The sequence below is a fragment of the Entelurus aequoreus genome, linkage group LG08 (genome assembly GCF_033978785.1).
Source record: "Entelurus aequoreus isolate RoL-2023_Sb linkage group LG08, RoL_Eaeq_v1.1, whole genome shotgun sequence".
In the NCBI taxonomy this organism is placed as follows: domain Eukaryota; kingdom Metazoa; phylum Chordata; class Actinopteri; order Syngnathiformes; family Syngnathidae; genus Entelurus; species Entelurus aequoreus.
The window spans coordinates 21,742,193-21,767,719 of record NC_084738.1 but is presented as its reverse complement, the minus strand read 5'-3'; the positions used below and the strand labels follow the sequence as shown (position 1 = coordinate 21,767,719).

General features: G+C 40.9%; 1 protein-coding gene across 1 annotated transcript in view; it reads left to right on the top strand.

Annotated features, from left to right (window-relative positions):
* Positions 1 to 23,637, top strand: part of LOC133655634 (SH3 and multiple ankyrin repeat domains protein 1-like) — a 55,614-nt gene extending 31,977 nt beyond the window's left edge. Inside the window, exons 15-27 of the mRNA XM_062055967.1 lie at positions 70 to 148; positions 8,968 to 9,050; positions 9,167 to 9,291; positions 12,457 to 12,592; positions 12,735 to 12,815; positions 13,729 to 13,737; positions 13,918 to 13,944; positions 14,041 to 14,097; positions 14,240 to 14,361; positions 15,898 to 16,015; positions 16,099 to 19,228; positions 20,383 to 21,261; positions 21,389 to 23,637. Coding sequence (XP_061911951.1) covers positions 70 to 148; positions 8,968 to 9,050; positions 9,167 to 9,291; positions 12,457 to 12,592; positions 12,735 to 12,815; positions 13,729 to 13,737; positions 13,918 to 13,944; positions 14,041 to 14,097; positions 14,240 to 14,361; positions 15,898 to 16,015; positions 16,099 to 19,228; positions 20,383 to 21,261; positions 21,389 to 21,443 — 4,901 coding nt within the window. The 3' untranslated portion in view covers positions 21,444 to 23,637. The remainder of the gene's footprint in view (positions 1 to 69; positions 149 to 8,967; positions 9,051 to 9,166; positions 9,292 to 12,456; positions 12,593 to 12,734; positions 12,816 to 13,728; positions 13,738 to 13,917; positions 13,945 to 14,040; positions 14,098 to 14,239; positions 14,362 to 15,897; positions 16,016 to 16,098; positions 19,229 to 20,382; positions 21,262 to 21,388) is intronic.
* The last annotated feature ends 1,890 nt before the right edge of the window (positions 23,638 to 25,527 follow it).

The following is a 25,527-nucleotide window of genomic DNA, read 5'->3' as shown; positions in this document are numbered from 1 at the left end:
ATATCATACTGCATAAAAAGACAGGGAAGGTGTCATGACACTAATTGACAAAATTAAAATGTGTTGCAGAGACGCGGAGTGAGAAAGCCAAGAGGAAGCTCTTCCGTAACGTCACTGTCGGGGCATACGACGGCACCGATGGTCCTAGGTAAGACTCCACTCGCCAAGAAGCCAAGTTATAGTACTTAATGTCTAATGGTCTATTGATATATGGTTGTGGGAAGCAACTCTATATTTGTATTACCAGAGAGCAAGGCCGCTTTATTGATCTGATCTAATAAAGGTTTGCGTGTATTAAACCACGAGCAAACTCGATAGCGCTCGCAAAGCTGATATACTAAGCTCGTTCACAGAGGATTGCGTCTCTTAAATGATACAAATAACCACGAGCAAACTCGATAGCGCTCGTAAAGCTGATATACTAAGCTCGTGCACAGAGGATTGCGTCTCTTCAATGATACAAATAAGAGAGCGCAATCCAATTAATGTGCCTGTCTTCATGTATATGCAGAATACATGATGATTATAGGAAAGCCCACAATGGTGGGAGAAGATGCATATATAATCTAAGGCTGCAGCTAACGATTATTTTTCTATCGATTAATCTATAGATTATTTTTTCGATTAATCGGTTAATCTATAGATTATTTTTTCGATTAATCTATAGATTATTTTTCCTTTTACCGATTATTTTTTTTATTCAAAATGAAGATGAAAAAATAAATGTAGGCCCGTTTTTTCAAAAGGCATGGCTTTTATTTACAAAAAAAAAGAAGTATGGCCACTCAGTCAACATTGACAACAACATGACTAAATATTCTGTAACAATGTAAACATTTAAAACTTTTAACATTTAACAAAATTAAAAGTAGCTTATTTGCTTTTTAATGTGCAAATATAAAAGTCAACATCCAGTGCAAATCTTAATATTCTGCAATAGTATAAGCATTTCAAAAGTAAAAGTATTGCTTATTTTGCTTTAAAATGTGCAAAAATAAAGATAAACATCCAATACAAAAAAGTGCAAAACGAAATATTCTGTAACAACAGTGTAAACATTTCAACAAAAGTGAAAGTATTGCTTATTTGCTAAAATGTGCAAAAATAAAGATAAACATCCAATACAAAAAAGTGCCAATGTAAATATTCTGGAGCACTGTAAACATTAAGTATTGCTTTTAAAATGTGCAAAATAAACATCCAGTCCAACACAGTACACAATAACCAATTCTACTCATTCCAGTGAGTGTCTAACAGTTGTAATGAAGAAAGGTTAGCATGTGTACATGTTTGGTTCTTTTCTTGTTTACAATATTCCCAGCAGCTGAAAATAGGCGCTCAGAAGGGGTCGATGTGGCTGGAACGAGAGGTAATTAGCCTTCACCTCAAGCCAGGACTGCGAGTGAGCTGAGCTGCAGTTTATATTTCTAGAAGGTCAACGGGCTCATAGTGATGTTACTAGTAGTTGACTGGGAGGTGTTTATTATCATTTGGGGAGAGTCCGCTGCCTGATGCTCACCTGCTAAACACCTATCTGCTCCACGCTGAAGCGCTGACTACATGCGCTCTGAATACACACTGCTGATTGGCTGATAATGCTTCGTGTGTACCAATCAGATGGTTGTGTGGGTGGGACAATGCTGCGTGTGTACCAATCAGATGGTTGTGTGGGTGGGACAATGCTGCGTGTGTACCAATCAGATGGTTGTGTGGGTGGGACAATGCTGCGTGCTGAGACAGACGCAGAGGAGCGAAGCAGCTTGTTAAGACTTTAGCAGCTAAAGTTAGCTTTAGCTTAGAAACTCGTTCGGTACACCCCCGTGCCGAACCGAAAGCCCCGTACCGAAACGGTTCAATACAAAACACGTACCGTTACACCCCTAGCAGATACAAATGACACATTCATGTTTTTGTGTAATGATGACAACGTATGCTCGCGCGGACGATTGACTAGTTGATGGTTTTCTTTTCAAATGTTCGTTCATAGCCGTTGTGCTGCTATGATAGGCCATTTCCGCTCGACACAGTGTGCATACAACAACATTATTAGGCCGTTTATTGAAATACTCCCACACTTTTGACCACTTTTGGCATGCTTTTCCCCCCTCGCTCGCACCGCTCGCATCGTCTGCTTTGATCGTCTGCTTTGCGGTCCGCCATGACGGTAGTGTGACGTAAATATGCGACGCGTCGACGCACAAAAACGGCGTCGACGTATTTACGTAACCGATGACGTCGACGCGTCGTTTCAGCCTTAATATAATCAAATCATGCAATACAACAGACGATGGAGAGAGAGAATCTTTTGTGCTCATGTCAACAATTGACATATTTCTGTTATATACATGTACATGCAAAAGACTCACCTTTTTAGAAAAGCTTACAGCTGATTTTAATCTACAAATCGTGCAATGTTTTATCCATTTTTTTCTCTTTTATTTGTTTTTATGTCTTTTAAAATGTAGCACTTTGAGATTTGACGTCAAATGAAAAGTGTCCCCTGCGACCCTTAGAAAATGGATAGATGGATGAATTTGGATTGCTCATGATTAATCACAGTTTATTACATGCTTGCATGATTAACTAACTAACTTTAAAAAAGACCCCAATATTTGGACACGAATGCATTTTCATTGTCATCCTAAAATGTTTTTGTTTTTTTTAATGTTTTACTTCAATGTATGTCATTTATGTGCTAAAAACCTGGTTTAATTTAATGTCCAGTCATTGTTTTTGAAGTCAAATTTGCCAGCGGGCACACCAGTCGTACTCTCCTTACTCATCTGTACTCTGATGCATTGACCTGATCACTGACTGTATAACAACAGGTGCGACCTTTCAGGTAACCATCCACGGTTAATGTAAAGGAGTATGTGTTCAAAATAAATTGCGTGATTAATCTGCGTATATACATGATTAATGCGATTATTTTTTGTGAATACTCACATGAGTTAACTCGTGATTTTTGACAGCCATAATATATATATATATATATATATATATATATATATATATATATATATATATATATATATATATATATATATATATATATATATATATATATATATATATATATATATATGATCTTATATATTATTAGACAAATCATCTGTCCAACCTTTTCGTCTTTGAGCTGATGAATAACTTAAGTGCTGCTTTAGAGACAGGAGACACTGCATTTTTTTTTTTTTTTAAATGCCATAAAAAACTTTTTGCAATATGGGCTTATCTGCTTAGGCTGCTTCCCCCGTGCAATATGCATATTTTGTGCCTGGATCCTTCCAGCGCACTTTCGCAGTTAGTGCCAGCGTTTCCCAGAGCGCTTTTTTGGCATGCCCCAAAAAAGCGGTACATACTATAGTTGTCAGCTGCATGTTTCAAAACATAGCAAAATGCCACAGGTTGGAGCATGATAACATAAATGTGTATGGATGGGTGTCTCCATGGTGACAGATGCACAGTATGCTACATGCAAAATCCTCATTTAATTAAGGCTGTCTGGACCACTTTTGTACATGCCATTTAGCACTTATTTAGATCTTAGTAGACCAAGCCCTTTGTGTGCAGGTTCACTTGCTTCACCTGCTGTGCTTCTTATGTCTGAACTTGTGCTGCCTTCTGAAACAGTGTATTGTTTTGTTTTTGCAGTACACAGCCATGTTTTTTCATCTTACTTTAGATCCATCAGGCAATTTATGGGCATTAGGCTATACATGTGTTTGCTAGGGAGTTGGTGTATGTATGAATACGTCTTTGTGAGTAAATACATCATGCTGCTGATGATGAGTCATGGACAGGCTGAGCCGTTGATTGCATCCTTTGGCTAGTGACGGGAAAACATACCCTGGGCTTTTACAACCTCTTGCACATTAGGACTGACTTGGTCTTTTCACTGTCATTCACGCACACTTTAAAAAAAAAGTAGTTGTGAGGTGAAAGTAAACAGCAACCTATGCGCTGCGTTTTAGCTGCATGGTGGTGAAGTGGTGCTCACTAAAGAACAAGGTTATCCGGTGCATGTTTTCAAGCTTTGGGAGAATGTCAAATATAATGTCACGTAGCAACTGGGTGAGAAAAAGTGTGCTTATGATGACAACTCTGCAATGTTGGAATGCTGGAAGGGTGTCAGGTGTGTGTGTGTGTAAATCCAGGGTGGGAATCAGCTGTTAGCCAATCTGTGATACACCAGTGATATGTGCAAATGTCGCTCTTGTCTATCCATCTTATCTTCACCCATCCCCCACACTTGCAAACGCACCCTTCCTGTCTTCTCACACACATATTAATGTATATATCTCTATATTGTCAAACTCTCCGCTATTCTTTTCTTTATTGTCTTGAAAAGATGCAGGGTTCAGACCTGCTCGCTCCTCCTCCTCCTCATTCGCTCTCTCTCTCCTCTTCTGCCACTGCCTGAGCTCCTGCTGTAGGGAGGAAGAGGAGGAGGAGGAGGAGGAGGAGGTGGTGGAGTGCAACGCACAAGGGAGAGGAGGGGGGGTGACACGGCAATGGGGGGATGCGGTGAGAGAGATTGCTCTCTCTCCCTCTCTTCTTCGTGGCCGTCACTGGGCCCCAGAAACAGGAGCGTGTGGTTCATTTACAGGTAGCGGCTGTTTCCTCATTCATTGGCTGGCTATGGATGTGAGGAGAGGACAATGGAGAGAGGGGAGAGGTAGATGATGCTACTGACGGGCCGTGTCGTTTTCCAAGACAGAATTCATGTGCTGTGTGTGTGTGTGTTCTGTGCGTGCGTTTGTCTCTCAGAGCGAGCGTGATCAAGTATGCGTGGGTCCCACATTTTAATGTTTTGTGGATGTCCGTCAAAATGTAAAGTGGCTAGATTGTAGACTCTGCTGCATGCTTATTCCTGTGGACCATGTGTTGGTGCTTGAAAGAGAAAACACATAGATGCATTTCAGTCAGACATTGTCTTTCAGCTCTTTGAGTCATAATTTCCTTGAAGCAGATGTTGCTCATTCAAATGCACCTCCTATTTATACCTGTCTCTTTAAAAATACCAGTATTGTGTGTGTACGCCACGCATAATCGACGTGTGTTATGTTCACTGTGCGAAAGGATTAACTTCAGTATGCGTTAATGTGCATGCGCCTATGTATAGTACATTAAGAGAAAAAGGTGGTTTTGTCATAGCACATCTGATGCTGTGGGAATACCACCTATGTGCATGCGCTGAATATTCAGTACATCTGCTTTCTCGATGTGTGTCACCAACATCCATCAAGTGCATCACTTGTTTTGTCCGGCTATTGTCCCCTACTAACACTCTCGCCTCAGCAGTCGAATGGTTAAAAGGCTGCTTTTTCTCATATGATTCAGGTGGGTGCTCTCTGGTATCCTTCTAGCTGAAAGCTATAGTGGTCCTGCTGGCCGCCCGGCATGATCCAAGGACATATGTGCTTTTGAATGCTCCCATTTGCAAGGCCAGAGTTGTCAATGTGGGGATTAAGGAGCTGAACAGCTGACATGCAAAAGAGCGACCAAACGTATCCCTGCGAACCACCTGGAGGACCAACACAACACCGGTTTGTCCCCCCCGCCCCCCATTGTAGAAGTGGCTACATGAAGAGCCCAATGGATCCATCCATACACCCACTCCACGTTTCTTTGATCTTCAGAGCGGGATTGCATGATGGAGGACAGGGTGATAGAAAAAGGAATGAGGTGTGAGGAACAGATGGCTGGAAGGCGGCTGAAGCGTTGGCGAAATCAGTAACATTGATGGAGAACACGCAAAGGGATGGACCTCAGTGAGGGAAACTAGTCGTCGTCTGTTCAGTGCTAAAGTTATCGCTTGGTGACTGTATATTCGGCCCTCTCTGTGCCTTTGGGATTCTACAGGAATGGTGTCACATTTTCAATCAGGTTGTTAAGTTTGGGTCAAAATGGTTGACACACTGTTGTTGTTTGCACTTGGCATCTACAATTCTGGACTGAAGTCTTCAGACTACTTGCTAAATCTTCCCCAGGTCACTCAAATAAATACAAGGGACTACACCTGTTTACCACTTTATAAGAATACTCAATTACTTGGAAAGCTATGATTATGACTGTACTACAGGAGTTTTTCAAAGTGTTTGTCAATAAGCCTTCCTTCAGAGAGCAAAATAAGGTTGCAGCCTTCTCTACTCTACAAAACCTGATTTTCTTTCGCATTTTTTCTGGCGGCTGTTTGCTTACCCCAGTCTCCCTCACCTGTAGGACTAAAGTAAGCTTTGCAAGTGTATTTCCTTATTTTTCTTAAGCTGATGAAACTCTCTTCTCATGTGTTCTGGGAGACCCGCCTTGAATTTTTAAAAACACTTGCTGTAGTATAATACAATAATTTTTTTATCATATTTATATTAATAACACTAGTCTTGGTTCTTTACCCTACAAAGGTCAGTTAGCCAAATTATTCTTATTAAAATAGATTCCCTTTAATGCAGGGCTTAATTGAAATATAATAAAAGTGTTCCCATTTGCATGTAACAACAAGCATAGTAGTTTGTTTATATTTCAAAACATTTCTGATGGGAAATAATGTAAATCCAATTTTTTCAATCCAGACCCCCAACCTCCAAAAAATGCCAAATGCTTTTTATCAAGCTCAATTATATCTTTACATGCAGAAAGCAAAGCAAAATGCTTATAAATAACAAATGAAATGGGTAATGAACATTTATCGTCACTTTTACTTTTATTTAAGACTGTTGACGTTGATGAGAGGAGAGGGAGGAGTAAAGGGATAGAGAACCCCATGAATGCCATCTCCATACTTTGCTACGACTTCCTACTTGAATTCAGCAGTGTCTCTCGCCTTCTTTATCAAAGTGTTGGCACTTGTGTTGTAACTAAGAACGCACAAATTGTGTGGCTGTATTTGTACATGAGTTTTACGTCAGGTGATGCAATCGACAGATTTGGGCCCTCTGGAGCGAATCAGCGCCATACAGTGGTACCTCGACTTAAGTGTTTTGAGATAAGAGCTGTCTCTCAGCTAATTATGTTTTAAGTTGCAAGAAAAAAATTGGGTTACAAGCATCCCCTTTATAATTTGGCATAGAAAATGCCACAGTGAACACCGTAATATCAGACCAAAACATCTGCTCTTACTTGCTAGCATTAGCTTATAGTTAAAGATTGACATAACTTTGTCTTTCAACCATGGTAAGGAAGAAAGTAAGTCTGAGGGACAGTGCTGAGAAGAAGTGGATTATATGAATTGAATTTAAAAAAAAACTAAAAAAAACTGTTGCCAATTTCGCAAAGCAATTAGAGCATCTCACTGCTAGTCTGCACCATATTAAAGCAGAATTGATTGATTGATTGAAACTTGTATTAGTAGAGTGCACAGTACAGTATATATTCCGTAATACCTGAATAAGTTTTTCAACTTATTTAACGTTAATCAATTAATGGTAGAATGAGTAGCGCCAGTCAAGAATGTTAAAATAACATCAAAACGGTCAACATTTATCTATGAAAACATGAAAAAGTTGTCTTTGGTGTTTTTGACTGAGAAGCAACTCAAAGGACACCCCGTAAAAGTCAATCTCCAAGGAAAATACTAGGGCCATGAATATTTGGGCACTACATGATTCGATTCAATTCAATTTATGGAGGTAACGATTACATTAAGAATCAATACTTTTTTAATAACATTAGGTGACAGTTCTATGATTAGCTACATTCCTCCATAAAATACATAAACAACTCTGATAAATTTCTATATTACTTGAGAGAAAACTGGTTTCGTTTAATTTAATTCTACTGAAACATTTAATAAAGTGGCTGGACAGGACAGATTAAAATATATATATAAAAGGTGTGAATCTCGCGCCAGGCCGTACCCATATCCGCAGCAGGTCTCCAAGGTGAACATCCTCTGGCATGTTAGAACTAAATGTTTTAAATCAATTTTTTTTTTTTTTTTGAATCTATTAAGAATCAATTCATTCGAAAATATATTTTTTTGACACCCCTAGTAAATACTGTACATTATTATTACATTACTTCCTAAGACTATTGTAGTTATTAGTACTACATTCTACTGTATTGTTTTCATACACTATTGTCTAAAAGTGTGTTTTTCTTTTTAAAAGGCATGTTACAGTACATGTTCAAAATGTGCTGTTTTAGGGGTCCAAGCACCAACAAAATTGAAAATTAGATTTTGATGGGAGACATTGATTTGAGATACAAGTGTATCAGTGTTCCGTGGCACTGACTCTAAGGTTTTCATTGACTATAATGGGACTATTCCTGTGTGTTACAACTTTATTTGGCCCCATGGTGGGTTATTTAAAAAGGCCTCCACGTGTGTCTAATCGTACTAAAACCGAGACATATTTTTGATGAAAATTGTTGCCCAAAACCGAATCATACTAAAACCGGGGCACAAAAAAACTAACCTACCACTGTAATAGAATCATGAATCAGTTACTACACTGCTCATACTTGCAATATAAGATTTCATTAGTGTGATGTCTGTTTTTAGTCTTCCAGGGCCACTGTAGCTTAGAGCATGTTTGTGGAGGACGTTTAGAGGGCTTGTCCAAGCTCCACTTGTACATACCGGTAATCGAAAGTGTCATGTATGTATGACTGCTTGTGGTTGCACTGCAGTCACTAAGGCCGCATCCTTGCTAAAGATGCCAGGGGCTTTGAAGCTAACGTGGCCGTTTAGGTGCATTTTGTAAGTTAGCGCTCTTTGAAGTGTATGCACACATTTTCTTCATGATCAGCTGGATCTGTATGAAATGTCATCTCATAGTGCTTTTCTTCCCATTGTGTCACTAACTCGGTCATTGTCATTGTGCACCGCTGCTGTTTGTTGTGCCACCGACCTTTCCTTTGCTGCAGTGTGGTTTCATAATGTGATGCAGTTTTTTCCTAAATGGACAAAAGCACTTTTCTGTTACAATAGAAGTCAAATGACTCTACTGTGCTTTTTGCACTTAACAGTGACTACATCATTAAGGAGAAGACAGTGCTCCTACAGAAAAAAGACAATGAGGGTTTTGGCTTTGTGCTTAGGGGAGCCAAAGGTGAGCATCCACAAACAATCGCAAAAAAATATTTATTTTGGTTTAACGTGTGGTTTCTTAATCAGTGTTTTTCAAAACACCCATTCATGCTCACCCTTTCTGCATATTCCCCACAGCTCAGACTCCCATAGAGGAATTCACTCCGACGCCAGCGTTCCCAGCGCTGCAGTACCTGGAATCGGTCGATGAGGGGGGCGTGGCGTGGAGGGCCGGCCTCAGGATGGGGGACTTCCTCATCGAGGTACGAACCAGCCCCACAGGTCAAGTGGATTTCATTAAACCGACCTCATATTATTAGGTCAGTTCGTTAAATCCTGATATCGGGCTTGTGTTTCCACTGGAGGGTGTGATCTGTCACAAGTGAGACGTCACTGCAGTGGAGTACAGAAAAGTGTCACTAAGCAGTAGGGGTGTTCGGCGGACGCCAATACCGATACCGATCACATGTATTAACTGTAAATTATTCAATGTATTTATGGTGAGTGCCGTTGACAGTTTACCAATACCAACACAGTATTTTAAACTAGTTAATATTCTTTTATACAGTATTACATTCAATCATTTGATCAAAAATAAAGTCAATAGTACATAACTAAACAAAAGCAAAAACTACTTTCCACTACTCATTTAAATCATTTGGTGTTTGCCCTCAAAGTCCTCCTGTGTTTAGGGAATTATTTGTAAACATTAAAGAGGATTTTTGCAACATTTACACACATGCATAGAGGGTGCCAACTTTCCAATGTATTTTACACAGTATATCCCGCCCTCTCACAGTTTCTCATACGTAATGACGTAATTAGCTTTAGGTGTTGTTAGCTAATAACAGCAGTTTGGATAGCTAGCGTTAGCTGTCACAAAATGTATATTCTATCATAACAACATCATGACTGCAAATTGTTCGTTGCTTCTCTTGGATTGCTTTTGTATGTGTGCACGCGCTCCCTGCGCGTACATGTGACAAGACTGGGTGAGTGACCGCCATAAACACCAATCATTTTATTCGGGCCGGTAAAAATTCTTATGACATAAACTTTGTAATTGTGAAAAGTATACACAATTGTCAAACAAATGTGTTCTGTTAAACCACTAATGGTAGCATAAGCTAGATGATGGTGTTCTTGTTATATGTTTTGCTTTGAGAAATGTTACTGTGAGGGAGTTGCAAACAGCACCTTTAACAAAAAAAACTGATTTTGAGAAATTAGAAAATATCGACCTAATCAGTCTAGTATTGATCATACACTAATACTGCCCTGGGTATTAACGTAATGATACTTGATAACGATACTTAAGATAGTAAGAAATGCAGTTTATTTGCTGTAATGCAATTGATTATTTTTATCTTCGGGCAGAGGTTCCACACTGTGTATGGAGACACTTAATTAGCCGCAAGCAAGACAAAAAATACATTTGTACCTTTTGTGATCGGCGATCAAGTACTTTTTCGGCCGAAACTGATCTGTGTCATATTGATCAGCACATCCTTAATAAGTACCGTAATTTCCGGACTATAAGCCGCACCTGACTATAAGCCGCACCAGCTAAATTCAGGGGAAAATACAGATTGCTCCATATATAAGCCGCACCCGACTATAAGCCGCAGGGTTTTGATGTGTAATTAGCGTAGTATATAGTGTAATTAGCCTAGTATATAGGGGTTCCTGCTACCACGGAGGGGATTGTCGGGACAGAGATGACTGTTTGGGAACGTAAAGCGTCCCATTTATTAACAATAAATCTTTCAATCATTCAATCAAACTTTCACATCTTTGACATGGCGAACAGCATTCATGCAGAGTACAAATAATACAACGGTGCAAAGTAATACAAAGTGCTCGCCTGTACGTTATCAAAATAACCAGCCTACCGGTATATGAAAAGTCAGTCTTTAATCATTGTGTCATCGTCTTCCTCCTGCGTACTAAAACCACCGAAATCCTCTTCGTCGGTGTCGGAGAAGAACAGGCCGTAAATAAGCCGCACCCTTGTATAAGCCGCAGGGACCAGAACGAGGGGAAAAAGTAGCGGCTTATAGTCCGGAAATTACGGTAGTAGGGCCGTCTTCGACTAAAGACTTTCATTATCGAATATGATTCGTCAGATTTTGCCCATCGTCGACGATCAGTCGGATCTATGGTGTGTTTTTTAAGAGAGAAATGAACAGATGGTGATACTGTATGTAGTAGTGTATGCTGACTGGTTACTGGGGGTCAGTAAAGTAACATGGATGGGCTCTAGCACTTAAACGTAAATATTCCAAAGTTAATTAAAGGTACCTATGAAAGGAATATCGTACAGTCTTATATTAAAGTGAACAAAAGAAAAACTCATTTCCACCTCAGAAAAAGAGTAAACCACAGCTTGTGAGGACCTTGGCTCTGGCGCATAGCACAAAGACGACATCAAACTTGAATAAGGGATGAAAAGAAACTTTTCTATATGCGAACCTGCAGAAGGATCATTACCCTTTTCAAGAGGAAAGCTACATCGACCAAAGGCCCGTGTTAGCAGTAGCACAGCAAGCTCTATGTCTGACTGTGTAGTGGCTCGACGGGCCTCAATCACGTCTCCCATGTTAGAACATCCTACCAACACTATTAGTAAAATATTATTGTGTACAGACAAATTGATTTTATATAATAAGAGCTGTGTGAGGCTAAAACACGCCAGCTGATTTTACAGACGTGACGCGGCCGTGCTGAGAAGGTCCGACAGCCGAAACTAGGAATGATCTTTTAACTCTCTAAAAATACTTGTCTGCGCACAATAATATTGTTGTAATATTTGAAGAAGACATGAACATGAATGGATCTTCCCAACACATCTGCTGTACGCACAGCCCAAGCAGATATTAACTCACCTCCCTACCACAAAGGGGGGAAGGACTGCAAGGTTCATAGTCTAATCAGAGCAGTATTACTTGCTGATATTAATTTCAGGGCATTTAATCAATCGCAACTGGACTGCTTGGTTTGTCTTGCAGGACGTTTTGCCTAATCCGAGTAGACTTCCTCAATTCGTGCTCATAGATTGGTCAGATCTAGTCTAGCGACAGATCTAGTCTAGCGGCTGGTGCCGAAAACCCAAATATTTATACTCCATAACCAGGAGGGTTTTGTAGTATAGACGCTAGACTAAATCTGACCAATCTAAGTCTATGAGCATGAACTGATGAAACCTCCTCAGATGAGAGGCGAAACGTCTTCCAAGAAAAACCAAGCAGTCCAGTTGCGATCGATTGAATGCCCTGAGCTTACAATGACCTGGATGAATGAGAACATTCATAGACTTCCTGACATTAAAAAACTAAAATCAGATTATTTGATCTGTGCTGAACCAAACTGTTCTGCCCCCTAGAATCAGCAACTTTAAACATCTGACCTCTTCTGTTAATATTACGCAGGTGAACGGTCAGAATGTGGTGAAGGTAGGACACCGGCAGGTGGTCAACATGATCCGACAGGGTGGCAACAGCCTAATGGTGAAAGTCGTGATGGTTGCCAGAAACCCTGAGCTGGAGGATACGACCCGTAAGAGAGGTTTGCGTCACATTTTTCTAGCTTCCAAAGATGGCATGTTTATTTCGACATATAAGCCATGTTGCTGTTAGTGATGACTGCGTGTGTATGCAAGAAGTTTTTTTCAACATCAAATCTGCATTTGGCTGGCTTCCCTTGGCAGCCCCGCAGCAGACGAAAAGGCTGACTCCTCCTGCCATCGCCCTGCGCTCCAAGTCAATGACATCAGAGCTGGAAGACATGGGTAAGATGACGAGGACAAACAACCGGATGCTGAAGAAGGGACTGGAAAGAACCTACACAAAAGAAAATATGTTCTTATGTTTTCCATGGAGGTTTTTTTTTAATGGAGACTTATTATGCAAAACAAATTTTTCTTACCTGTTTGTACTCGCTGTTCTTTATTTGGGATCTGCAAAAGTCCCGAAAATTTGAAATCAAACCGTGGAGGCATTGCAGAGGTATTTATAACACAATATTGTCATCTTTCCTACTTCCGCCAAATGAGCTGTTTGGAATTTGCACAATTGGTGACGTCACAAATTGGGAAAACCGTGTACAGGTTATTCAAATATAGTATAAAAATGCCGAGAGTGCCTTGCACGCGTCCGCCATTGTTGTCCGCGCTGTAGCCAATAAGCTCCTTTTTCGCTATCCTCTTGTTGTGGGGCAGACTAGCTCGTACATGCACATGTATCCTCTGCTGTTGCCATTTCTAATACGAAGTAGCGTGTAGTTCTAACTTATATCTGTCAGTAGACTCGCTATGCAAGCGCTAAAACTACAACAAAGTGGGCGGGGAGAATACGCTGTCGAAGTGGAGGCAGTAAATAAGACCACCCAAAAAACGGCGCATCCTGAAGAGTCACTCACAAAGCGGCTCAAAAACAGTCCGTAAAACATAATTTTGGAGAAAAAAACACCAGTGAATGTTATGTAGACCAGACGGAAGTGTTTTGAATGCTTAAAAGGGGTCATTTTATAACTGTTTCTACAGTTTCTTATACACCATACAAGTATTAGTCATTTGAGCGTATGGGCACACAGCAAAATATTAAGTGTGAACAAACAAGTACAAGCAATATGAATGTTATTTGTTATGTGATTCAACTAACAATTTGTTTCCTCCCTCACAAACCAAATGTGCTGCTCGATAGTGGAAAAAGGTGGGAGAATCACAAAAATGAAATGCTCTTATTGTCCTTTCCCCGTCACCATCACCTCTGCATTCACACCATCTTGTGTCTGAGTATGTATTCCATCCCTTCATCTGCAGTATGAACTTTAACGACACAGCAGTTCCCTTCACACCTATACCTTATCTTTCCCAATTATGTATGCTGCAGCTAACTCTCCGTGGAAAAAGAAAGCAGGTGAACATCAGGCTGTATCATTGACTCCATCAGGCCCCAGGGCCTTAATTAAGAGTCCTTTGATGCTAGCGTCTCCTCTGTCTCTGTCTGTCCCAGACTACGAGTCCTCTCAGGGTGCTGATAAGAAGAGGACAGTCTATCAGATGGCACTGAGTAAGAAAACAGTTTTTGTCATGGAGTGTTTTTGCACCTTCAGGGATCAAGAGAGATGATGGTTGAAACCTTTCTTTTTATCCGTCTCACCTTTTTATTCTTTGTCTCTTCTCTTCTGCTGCTGTTTTTTTTTTTTTCTTAGATAAACTGGATGAAATCTTGGCTGCTGCCCAGCACACAATTACGTCAGACAACCAAGGCCAGAGAGGTCACGCAGGCAAGAGAGACCGCAGCAAGAGTATTGTTCCCAATGTCTCCAATGAGGTATTTTTGCAACCCATAAGAAACGCTGCCAGTTCCGTTATCATAATTTGGCATTCTTCATGCTTTTTGCTTTTTATTTGGAACGTGCTGTTTTTCCTTAAATGCGTCAGCTGTGTACTTCTTTCCCACTCCTGCAGAAAGTGTTTCTGCACTGCTTTAGGCAATAGCACAGACTTAATCATGGACGTGACTAATGCAGAAATGATTCCCATCTATAATGAAGCATGGCCTTTCTCTGTCTTCTAGTTGTGGGGGTGCTTAGCTGTCCTCAGAGCCTTTTACTGAAAATGATTGACAATGGACCACCCACAAATCTGACTCAGGTTGTGGCCATTTGTTTAGTTTATGGGTGTACAAATAGTCTGCTTCCTGCTTGTTGTTATTTTATTATACCCCCAAAGTAATTGTTTTTATTACTTCAGTTCACCAATTTATTTAAAACACAACAAACCATCTACAGATGTACACAATTCAAACCAAAAAAAAGCATCTCTAATAGAATATCTTCCATCCATCCATTTTCTACCAATTGCCCCTTGCGGAGTCGCGTTGGGCTGGAGCCTTTCCCAGCTGAAATCGGGCAGAAGGCAGGATACACCCGGGGCAAGTTGCCACCTCATCGCAGGGCCAACACAGATAGACAACATTCACACACCAGGGCAATCTACAAAAAACAATAGTATTAATATAAAAAGAAAATAAACTTGGTGTATGTCTGAAAAGGAGCAGGAATAAGCAAAAGTTTATACAGATAATCTGATTCATAATCATCAATACAATACATAATCTTGAATAATACTTGACAACATTAACAGGATACATATCATATTTAATTACATTCACATATACTTTCAATAATAAACCCACTCATCATTTAATCAAATGTAGTTTGTATAAATACATTACACCATTTTTTTTGTATGCTTTGTTAGATTTTTCTCATCCAATTGTACTCCACTAAGTCAACCCACACATACTTTTAATTTTAAAGTCTCGTTAACACAAGGATGATTTAAATTCAATTTACCCCTCAAATTATATTTTGTAACCCTAAGCATTTAAGGGATGTTCGGTGGTAGTAGATTGTTTATTGCTTTAAAAATTACTTGTGCAGTTTTAAACTTCTCCAAAGCAATACATTTTTTGTGACTTTAAAAATAGTACATTTGTGTTCCCTGTACCCATGATTGTTTATTATTCTCAGTGCTCTTTTTTGTAATGTGCTAATTTTTGTAAGGTGATCTTGTAAGTATTACCCCAAATTTCCACACAATAGTTAAGATATGAAAATATTAGTGTACAATAGAGTGTGCAAGCTTTTATGGTTCAGGATGTGCTTTGTTTTTCCCAAGATTGCAATACTTTTTGCTTTTTTTACCACTCGGATGTTTGATGTGAGGTTTACAGCAGAGCACACCTAAAAACTTACTTCCATATGTTCTTTCATTCTTAGTGTTATCAGTTTCCAGTTTTAATTAATTTGTACATTTGTGTGTGTCTAATATACTCCATATTTTCTCTCAATTCTGTGCCAAGTCAACATACGAGCTGCAGGCCACGGGGAATGCAGTGGTGTCCAGACCTGGTTTTACCTACAACCAAGCGCACTTTCAACCAGCCCAGCATGCAGTAATGATGCGTCAGAAATCCATTGGTAAGACTGTCAAAAGCATAATTTGTCTTTTGAAGTCAAAATTTGTAGATGTTGTGTTCTTGAATCTTGAATCTTGTGCTCAGGTATAACTGAGGAGGAGAGGCAGTACCTTCACCCACCTGCGATGAAGTTGGCTCGTAGCTTGTCAGTGCCAGGACCGGAGGAAATCCCCCCGCCCCCAAATACATCAGCGCCAGAGCCACCTTTAACCGCCGGCCCTCATCCTGTGAGGGTACCTGCCATGCCCATACCTCCTGTATCGCAGGCCCACTTCCAGCTCCACTCCCAACCAGGGCAGCCTAATCAATGGGAAAGAGGAGGTGGGATGAACCAGCAGGTTATGGCCTCCACGCTCCGCAGACAATCTGAAGGACTGTGCGGCAGGGAGCAAGAGGCACCCAGGCGAGGTGGTGGCAAGATGGGGGGATTAAGAAAAGGCTACAGTAGCGCTACACCACCAACAAGTGCTAAACCCAAGGCTCAGCAAGCCCCGCAGCATCATCCCTCTCGAGAACAAGGTGGAGGGACCGGCAGGGGGACAGCCCGCAGGGGTGGACGGGGAGCTTTGACAAAACAATCTAAAGTTGAGGATGGACTGCGACATAATCGGGGAAAAGGTGGTGCAGGCAAAGAGAAGACCTCCATCCCCATCCCAACAATCATCATCAAAGCTCCTTCCACCAGCAGCAGTGGCCGAAGCAGCCAGGGAAGCAGCATGGAGGCTGAGGCCCCGCACGGTGCAGAGGCCCACACACCTGCTGAGCAAACTCCGGAAAGCCCAAAGTCCACTCCGCCTTCACCACTCACCTCAACGCCACCTCAACCCCCAACATCCTTGCCTCAATCGGTTGCTTCTCCTCCGGTTTCTATGAAGCAAAACCTGGAGAACGTAGACTACACGTCAACCTTTGGTTCCTCGTTTGGAAGCGGAGGGGCACGCAGGGAGAGAGAACGTTTCCGCGACATGAGAAGAAAAAGTGCTTCTTTCTTCCTCTCATCGGAGGAAGACATCCAAGGGGAAGCCGGAGGAGACGCTGGGGAGGGAGGAGAAGCGTTAAGTGCAAGGATTCAGCCGCTCCAGAGCTCTCAAATGGAAGTACCAACTCCGCGACTCAGACCATCCAAGTCTATAGATGAGGGCATGTTTTCTGGCGACAACTATGTCCACTATTCCAGCAGCATGCCCCCAGCCTTTGGCCTTCCAGAGTATTCATCCCCTGTCTTCAGTCAAGATGGTCAACCCAAGTCGGCTCCATCAATGTACGGCTCCCAGCCTGCTACTACTTTCATTCACCCGCTCACAGGCAAGGTTCTGGATCCTTCATCTCCACTTGGGCTTGCGCTCGCCGCTAGGGAGCGCGCCCTCAAGGATGACCGCAGGACTCGGCGAGAGGAGAGACATTTTGGTCGACAGCTGTCCACAGTGGGAGCGTTCACCACCCCAGCTCAGACCCCAACGCCCTCTCTTTTTGCAACGCCTACACAATCCACCTACACATCACCTGTCTCCCTCCACTTGACCTCCCCCAGTGCAACCACCTCACCCGCGTCTCTAAGTCGGCCTCAGTCACCTAGAATTTTACGCACGGGAGGAGGAGGGGAGAAGATGGAGAGGGACAGGGATGGAGGATCTAGAGAGGGTCTTAGAGTTCGTTTCTCTGAGGACAAAAACAGCCAATATTCGAGCCAATATTACCCGGAAAACCCCAGAGAGAGCGAAAAGGAGACACATGATAGTAGACATGTTCAACCCATACAAGCTCATCCACATCCAGGTCAGCCTGCCCCTCGCAGGCCTTCCTTTTTGCAGATGGACAATACTCCTAACACTAACTACATCCCTCAGTACACCGTCCCGACAGCACATGCACAGGCCACTGACTATATGGGGGGGACAAAAGCTGAAACCGGCAACTTGGGAATGGTGGTACTGCCTCCACCAGCTCCCTCCATAGACATAGATGAAGAGTTTGTCTTTGCAGAACCCTTGCCTCCGCCTTTACAGTTTGCAAATGGTAAGAATGAAAGAGTGAAGGATTACCACCAGCAGTTCCAACACATGAGTCAACGATCTGCTCCACCACCACCTCCTCTTCCATCTCCTAAACCCTCCAGTGTTCCCCAATCCTCTTCGCAGGGGGGTGACTCTGCCACCTCCAGCCTTACCTCTTATGACAGTGAGGTGGCTAACCTGACACAAGCTGCTCTCTCGCCGTCTTCACCATCTTCACAGATATACCCTCCCACCTCCACAAGCACCTCCACTGCTGCCACATTGCTACACAGACCTCAACCCATGTCCCATTCTCACACATATTACAGCGGCCCCGACGACCCAGTGGCGGGGGGTTACACCACGGCCCACGACAGAGGCACGGCCACCCTCACCACTACCATGACATATGCCACCACTACTATGACAGCCACAGTGGCCGCCTCAACAACAACAACCTCTACGGCTTCGGACTACAGCATGATTGTGGGAGGACACAAAAGTGGCTACAGCACAGGGGGGAAAGCAGCTAACCACATACACTACCCTGCCAATGTACCCCAAAGTGGAGAATGGCAGGATGCAGTGGTGGACTCTGGGATTGAGGAGCTGGACAGTCACAGCAGCAGTGACCATCATATTGAAATACTTGGATTGACAGGGCTGAGAGGAGAAAGGAGTCGAGGTGAGGGAGAAAGAAGGGGAGTGCCTCAAGATCCATCCACAGCTTACTCAAGTGTGCAAACATTTGAGGTACAGAACACCAAACTGGCAAACCCCGCGTTTCCAAAGATGACCCATTATAAGGAGGGGGGAGGGAGGGTCTTGCCTGTTGCACTACGTAGGCAAAACAGCACCAACCCTGCTCCTTTACAACTGCATAGACATAACATCCCAGACAATATCAGGTTAGATGTAGCGCTACCTGATGAAGGGAGACATATGCAGAATAGAGCCAGAATGGGGGACGACTTCAGCGCCACGCTGGCTGCCTGCTTAGACAGGCCCGTTGAGCCTCGGTCAGCGGGCTGGGGCGAAGTCGATGATCATGGGCATCTCCAGAGAGGCGGTATGGCTTTGGATGGACGCAGGCTTCACTCACCTCTGTCAGGTGTAAAGGCGAGCATCATCAACGAGCTGAGCTCCAAGCTTCAACACATGAGTAGCATGAGGAGTATGGACGACTGGGGACACGCTCCCAAGTCACCCACCATGCACAGGTTGGTTATTTCTTTTTCAAAAAATATTTGCTTCTTTGTTGAGGTTTATGTTTGTTTTCTACACTGTAAGATATCTAATGTGGTTTAAAGTTCAGTTTTTTGTGGTGCAGTGGTGTGTGCAAAAGCTCTAACTCGGCACCACTTGGTTTGCATGTATAAATCTGCAGACCCCAAATATCTTTACAGGGTGGATAACGTCTTATATTGAGGTCAAATCGATATTTCTGACTACAAGATTACCAGGCACATTCTATATTTGATCAATTTCAATTTCAGTGTGTGAATGTTTGTTTGTGAATGGGTGAATGTGGAAATAGTGTCAAAGCGCTTTGAGTTCCTTAAAAAAAGGTAGAAAAGTGCTATACAAGTACAACCCATTTACCATTTACCAATTCCTGTATCTTTACCAATAATACGTAATAAAATCTGAAATATACTTACTTCCTTAACCCTCAGGGTATATTCTGCTCTTTTTTGTCCTTTCAGGTAAATCTTCGATCTATTTTTGGCCATAACTTTGGTTGTTACTCCGAATAGAAATGTATTTTCCTTATGGGTTTTTTAAAGTTAAATTTGTATTATATTTTATTTCACATTCTTTCATACATCAAGGATACACTGGGACATTTTTTGGCCCAGTTAAGTAGCTCCAGGACAAACATGTCTCAAAACTTTGATTTGTTTGTACTTTTTTTCTTTCCTCCAATCTCTTGAGTTTAAAGGCATAGGGACATTTTAAAACGCATGCAGCACTAGATAAAGCAGCTGGGTGCTGACCATTCATGATACTGCAAATACAATGTATGTGTCCTGTCATATTGTTGAGATTATCAAAGAAATCAGCAGCTTGCCTACAGGCACAGCTGTTGATGCCAATCAAATTAAATAAAGATCCATTTGCTTTTATTTGCCATGTACCCTCCGACTATAGAAAAATTGCAATCAAGATTGTCACAAACAAATAATTTTGTACCTTAATGTAGAATATTTGAACTTGCTCAAAAAAAAAAAATATATATATATATATATATATATATATATATATATATATATATATATATATATATATATATATATATATATATATTTATTTATTTATTTATTTATTCATTTATTTCATGATTTAGTTGATCTGTTTCATCTTTGTCTTTCAGGTATTCAGCAGATTTCACAGATGCATTTCACAGCCCCCCAACCGGCCGCTCCATCTCCCCGTTACCCACCTCCTCCCCTCAACACCATCAGATTCTCCCACCCAATCTATCTGCCGCCCCTTCTATGTCCCCTTCCCCTCAAGTCCCGGTGCAGAGCAACTGGACCCGTTCCCCTTCTCCCCAAATGCCGCCCTCCCCAGTCCACTCTCACCCTCCCCATTCGCCCACCTTCTGTCCTTACCCGACGTCGCCCAAGCATCGGTCCAAGATGCGGCGGCAGACGTTCGATTTCCAATGCAGCCCCACTAAGGAGATGCGTTCATCAGTGTCCAGACGCCGTGCCCCCAGCCCGCTAATCTACAACACTGAACAGCCTAGCCCCATCCCTCCCAGACCCTCCTCCCTGCCCATCCTTCCCAGTACACCTGTCTACAACAACCCCTTTGAATTCCCGGGCCCTTCTTCTCCCCTAGGAGACCCCTACTCAGCCTCAACACCGCCATTGTTTTCCCCCTCTGGTGTGTCAAGTGCCAACCCGCTACTCGTCTCCCGCTCGCTCTCCCCCACCCATTACCTCTCCGGAGCCTCCTCCCCTTTACACTTACCCCCTAGCCCATCTTGCCTCAACTTCCCCCAGCTTAACCAGCCTCCCCCGGCCAAACCCTTTGCCCTCAAGCCTCTGCCCTACTGGACCAAGTACGACGTGGCCGACTGGCTGGTTTACTTAAACCTGGGCGAACACAGAGAGCGTTTTATTGATAACGAAATAGACGGATCTCATTTGCCTTCACTTACCAAGGATGACTTTTTGGACTTGGGGGTAACTCGCGTGGGGCATCGAATGAACATCGAGAGGGCGCTGAAGAAACTCACTGACAGGTGAGGGAGGACTTTAGCAGCAGGGTCAGGAACCTGGATCGCCCCTTTTTTCCTTTTCAAAAGCATATCATTTGTTATTTTTATCCCCCTTTATGTTTCCTTTCTTCCTTTCTTATTGGTTCCCCAGGCGCCTCTCCTCCCCTTTGCATGTCTCATGTACTTCCCCCAGAGACACGGATTAAGAGTGATGGGGTGAAAGATGACAAAACACATGACAAAAAGGAACATTACCAGAAGAAGAACGGTGGATGTCAGGCTGATCTGATTTATTTGCACATTTACTGCAAAGACTCCTGCTTTGAAATGAGGTAAATCACTAAATGCAAAAACTTTTCATAGACAGGGTGATTGGCACACTGTTCTAAAAGGGTAAACGCCACTAAAATGTTGCCAGAAACGCAAGGACCCCCATCGTGACGTCACTTGAAGTCTGGCCAAAGTCAGTGAGAGGGTGACAAAAATGTTTTCTCTTTTTATCTATTTGCTATATCTCCCCAAAATGACTCCTAATAACAGGTTTGTATGTATGTTACTTGAGAGCACTAAATATAATAGCTTACGTGTTTAACAGGATTCACTAATATTAGGTGCATTAAGAGCAATCATTCAAACTATTTTCAATTCATTCAAATTTGTGATACAGATTATGGTTATGGAAGTGAAAGAGGCTTGAATTTATTTATTACAAAGGAGTATTAGGGCGACACTGAAAATAAAATGATAAGTCACAATGTAATGAGAAAGAAGTCACAGTATTATCTTTTTGATTTATTTATTACACAAAGAATTATTAATGTTTGATATTAATAATTTCATTTAAGTTTGTAATACTCTGACTTTATTCTTGTCAAATTTTAAAATGTCTTAATGACTTTCTTCCTGTAATATTTTGACTTTTTTTTCACGTTACCTTTACAGCCCTCATATTATTGTTTTTCTTGTAATATTACAACTTAATTTTCATAATAAAATAACTTTATTCCTGTAATTAACAAGAACGCAACGGTGTCAAAATATGTTTTTCTCGTAATACTGTATATTACCTTTTGGAAATTATTTTATCACAAATATTCTGTCATAATATAATGAAATATTTTGAAGTATTTTGACCATTGAGACTTCCTCTCACAATATGTTTTCCATAATATTTTAAGATGTGTAATAATACTTTTTCTCGGTTTTAATCATAATATTATGGCTTTTGAGTACACCTATTTGAACTTTATTGAACTATTCAAACATTTTTGATTATGATAACACAACTTTTCCTGCCATATTATGTTTAGAATTAAAGTTTTACTATTTCACTACTACTGTACTTATTATTTGGACTTTTTATTGTACTATTTCAACTTTTTCATGTTATATGACTCTTCTTGCCAAACATTTAGACTTTTTTTGTTATAACCTTTTTTACTTAAACTCTGACCTCATAACTTTTTTTTTTTTTTTCTTGTGGTATCATTTTCTTCTTTTCAGTGTGGCCCTAATACTTGAAATTGTACCTCGTGGTTCTGAAAATGTAAACATGGAGAGGAATAACAGTGTTTTTATTACTACCATTGCAGACTGCAAGTCACTTTTTTGTACTTTCTTGGTGTCATAGCACAAGTGGAGGGATTGATGCCATACTGTTCCTGTAGGTTCCGTGATCACAAAGGGCTTTTTTACTGCTTCACCTCCTGTGCTACTGTTCAAAATACCTTTTTTTTTTTTGCTGCTTGTTGTCGACAATCCTTTTTGCCTGTTTCACACAATTTGGCCTATTTCATTTTAGAGAAACACATGCATAAAATAGAGCGGCCTGGAGTTTAGTGTTTTAAGAATCTATTGTCTTCCAAACTCTTTTGTTTGGTTGCTTTTTTGGCGTTGGGAAGTCTCTGATTTCTGTCAATGCTTTCTATACTGCTCGCCCTGTGATGACCTTTAGTGAAGCAGACACATGTTAGTTTTAATGCATATTCTCGCCATGTGAGTAACTAAACATGACTTGTGTATTCTCCTCACGCTGAGTTGCCTCAGTGCTGTTTGTGTGATGACGGGACTGAGCGGTAGTGTAGACGACACTACATGTGTATGATTTATATAAAGTATTTTAGCTCTAGTGAAATGTATAATGAATATGACTACATACAGTATGTGTGTAAGTATGCAGAGTTTTAAAGAAGTATATATGAATATAAAGTACAGTTTTAAATAAAATGCAGTACATACTAAATAAAATGATGATAGAACTGTGTTGAAATCAATTCTGAAATGATTATTTCTGTTTTAATACAGCTTGAAATGATGAAGGAACATAAAACATGTTTTAAGTCCATTGTGAGCTAATAAGGCAGAAGAATGGAGCTCACTTAACAATTCAAGCGCTTTCAAAGAAAAGCTGCCAACCAACAAAAAAAGAATGAGAATTGTCTTTTTTTTTTTTTGCTAACATTTGTTGCTTTCTTATTTGAAGTCTCATAAAATGAATACACAAAAAAAAATGTATTTATTTATTTACTTCTACCTCATGTATTCTCTGTTAATGTGATGGATGAGGATGGTCCTTACATTAATATTCAAACGTAATATATACATTTTAATATGCAGCACTCAAAATGTGTCTTATCTTAATTTATTTTTTATTACAAATATTTTATTTTTATTTATTGATTTTTATTTATTGATTTTTTATTTATATATGTTACGTTTATTTGGATTTTCTCAGCTACACACCTTTTGGCTAATTTTGACCTTTTTTGTGTTAGCTGCTTTAAGTTCATCATATCTTATTTTATTTTAGTAATTTTCTCATTTTGTTTAATTCAGGTCAACCTTAGGTTTATCTTAGTTTAGTTGAATTCATTTAAGCTTAGTTTATATTAATTTAATAGTGAGGTGGGCGGGGTTAAGGGGGAGGAGTATATTTATAGCTAGAATTCACTTAAATTCAAGTATTTCTTATATATATACATATATATATATAAATAAAATAAATACTTGACTTTCAGTGAATTCTAGCTATATATAAATATGTATTTTATTATATATATATACATATAAATAAAATAAATACTTGAATTTCAGTGTTCATTTATTTAAACATACACACACATAACACTCCTCTCTACTCATTGCTGTATTTGAAAGTGCAATGCTTTGCAGCCAGTAGCACAGCCTTTGAAGGAGTGTAGGTATGGTCAGTGTAATATTCTGGGTTGGAGTCAATAATCAGGCGAGGTGATGAAGTTACGTCTCTTTACTTCATACTTCAGAACTGACTCCCACACTTGCCTTCAGGGTGCGCAATACAACGTAAACCGTTGGCCAACCAAAAAGTAACCACAAAACACTATAGTGTTCTGTGGTTACTTTTTAAACCGTTGGCCAACCAAAAAATAACTTTTTGGTTGGCCAACGGTTTACGTTGTATTGCGCACCCTGACGGCAAGTGTGGGAATCTGTTCTGAAGTATGACGTAAAGAGCGGACGTGACGACAGGCTGTCCTCACTCAGGTCCGCACGGACCTGGAGGGGGTGTGCCTTAAGTCCTTAATGACCTTCTGGAGAAAAGTTCTGTGGTCAGATGAAACAAAAAATTAACTGTTTGGCCACAATACCCAGCAATATGTCTGGAGGAGAAAAGGTGAGGCTTTTAATCCCAGGAACACCAATCCTACCGTCAAGCATGGTGGTGGTAGTATTACATTATGGGCCTGTTTTGCTGCCAATGGAACTGGTGCATTACAGAGAGTAAATGGGACAATGAAAAAGGAGGATTACCCCCAAATTCTTCAGGACAACCTAAAATCATCAGCCCGGAGGTTGGGTCTTGGGCACAGTTGGGTGTTCCAACAGAACAATGACCCCATACACACGTCAAAAGTGGTAAAGGAATGGCTAAATCAGGCTAGAATTAAGGTTTTAGAATGGCCTTCCCAAAGTCCTGACTTAAACGTGTGGACAATGCTGAAGAAACAAGTCCATGTCAGAAAACCAACAAAATTAGCTGAACTGCACCAATTTTGTCCAAAGGAGTGGTCAAAAATTCAACCAGAAGCTTGTGGATGGCTACCAAAAGCGCCTTATTGCAGTGAAACTTGCCAAGGGACATGTAACCAAATATTAACACTGCTGTATGTATACTTTTGACCCAGCAGATATGGTCACATTTTCAGTAGACCCATAATAAATTCATAAAAGAACCATACTTCATGAATGTTTTTGTGACCAACAAGTATGTACTCCAATCACTCTATTACAAAAAAATAACAGTTGTGGAAA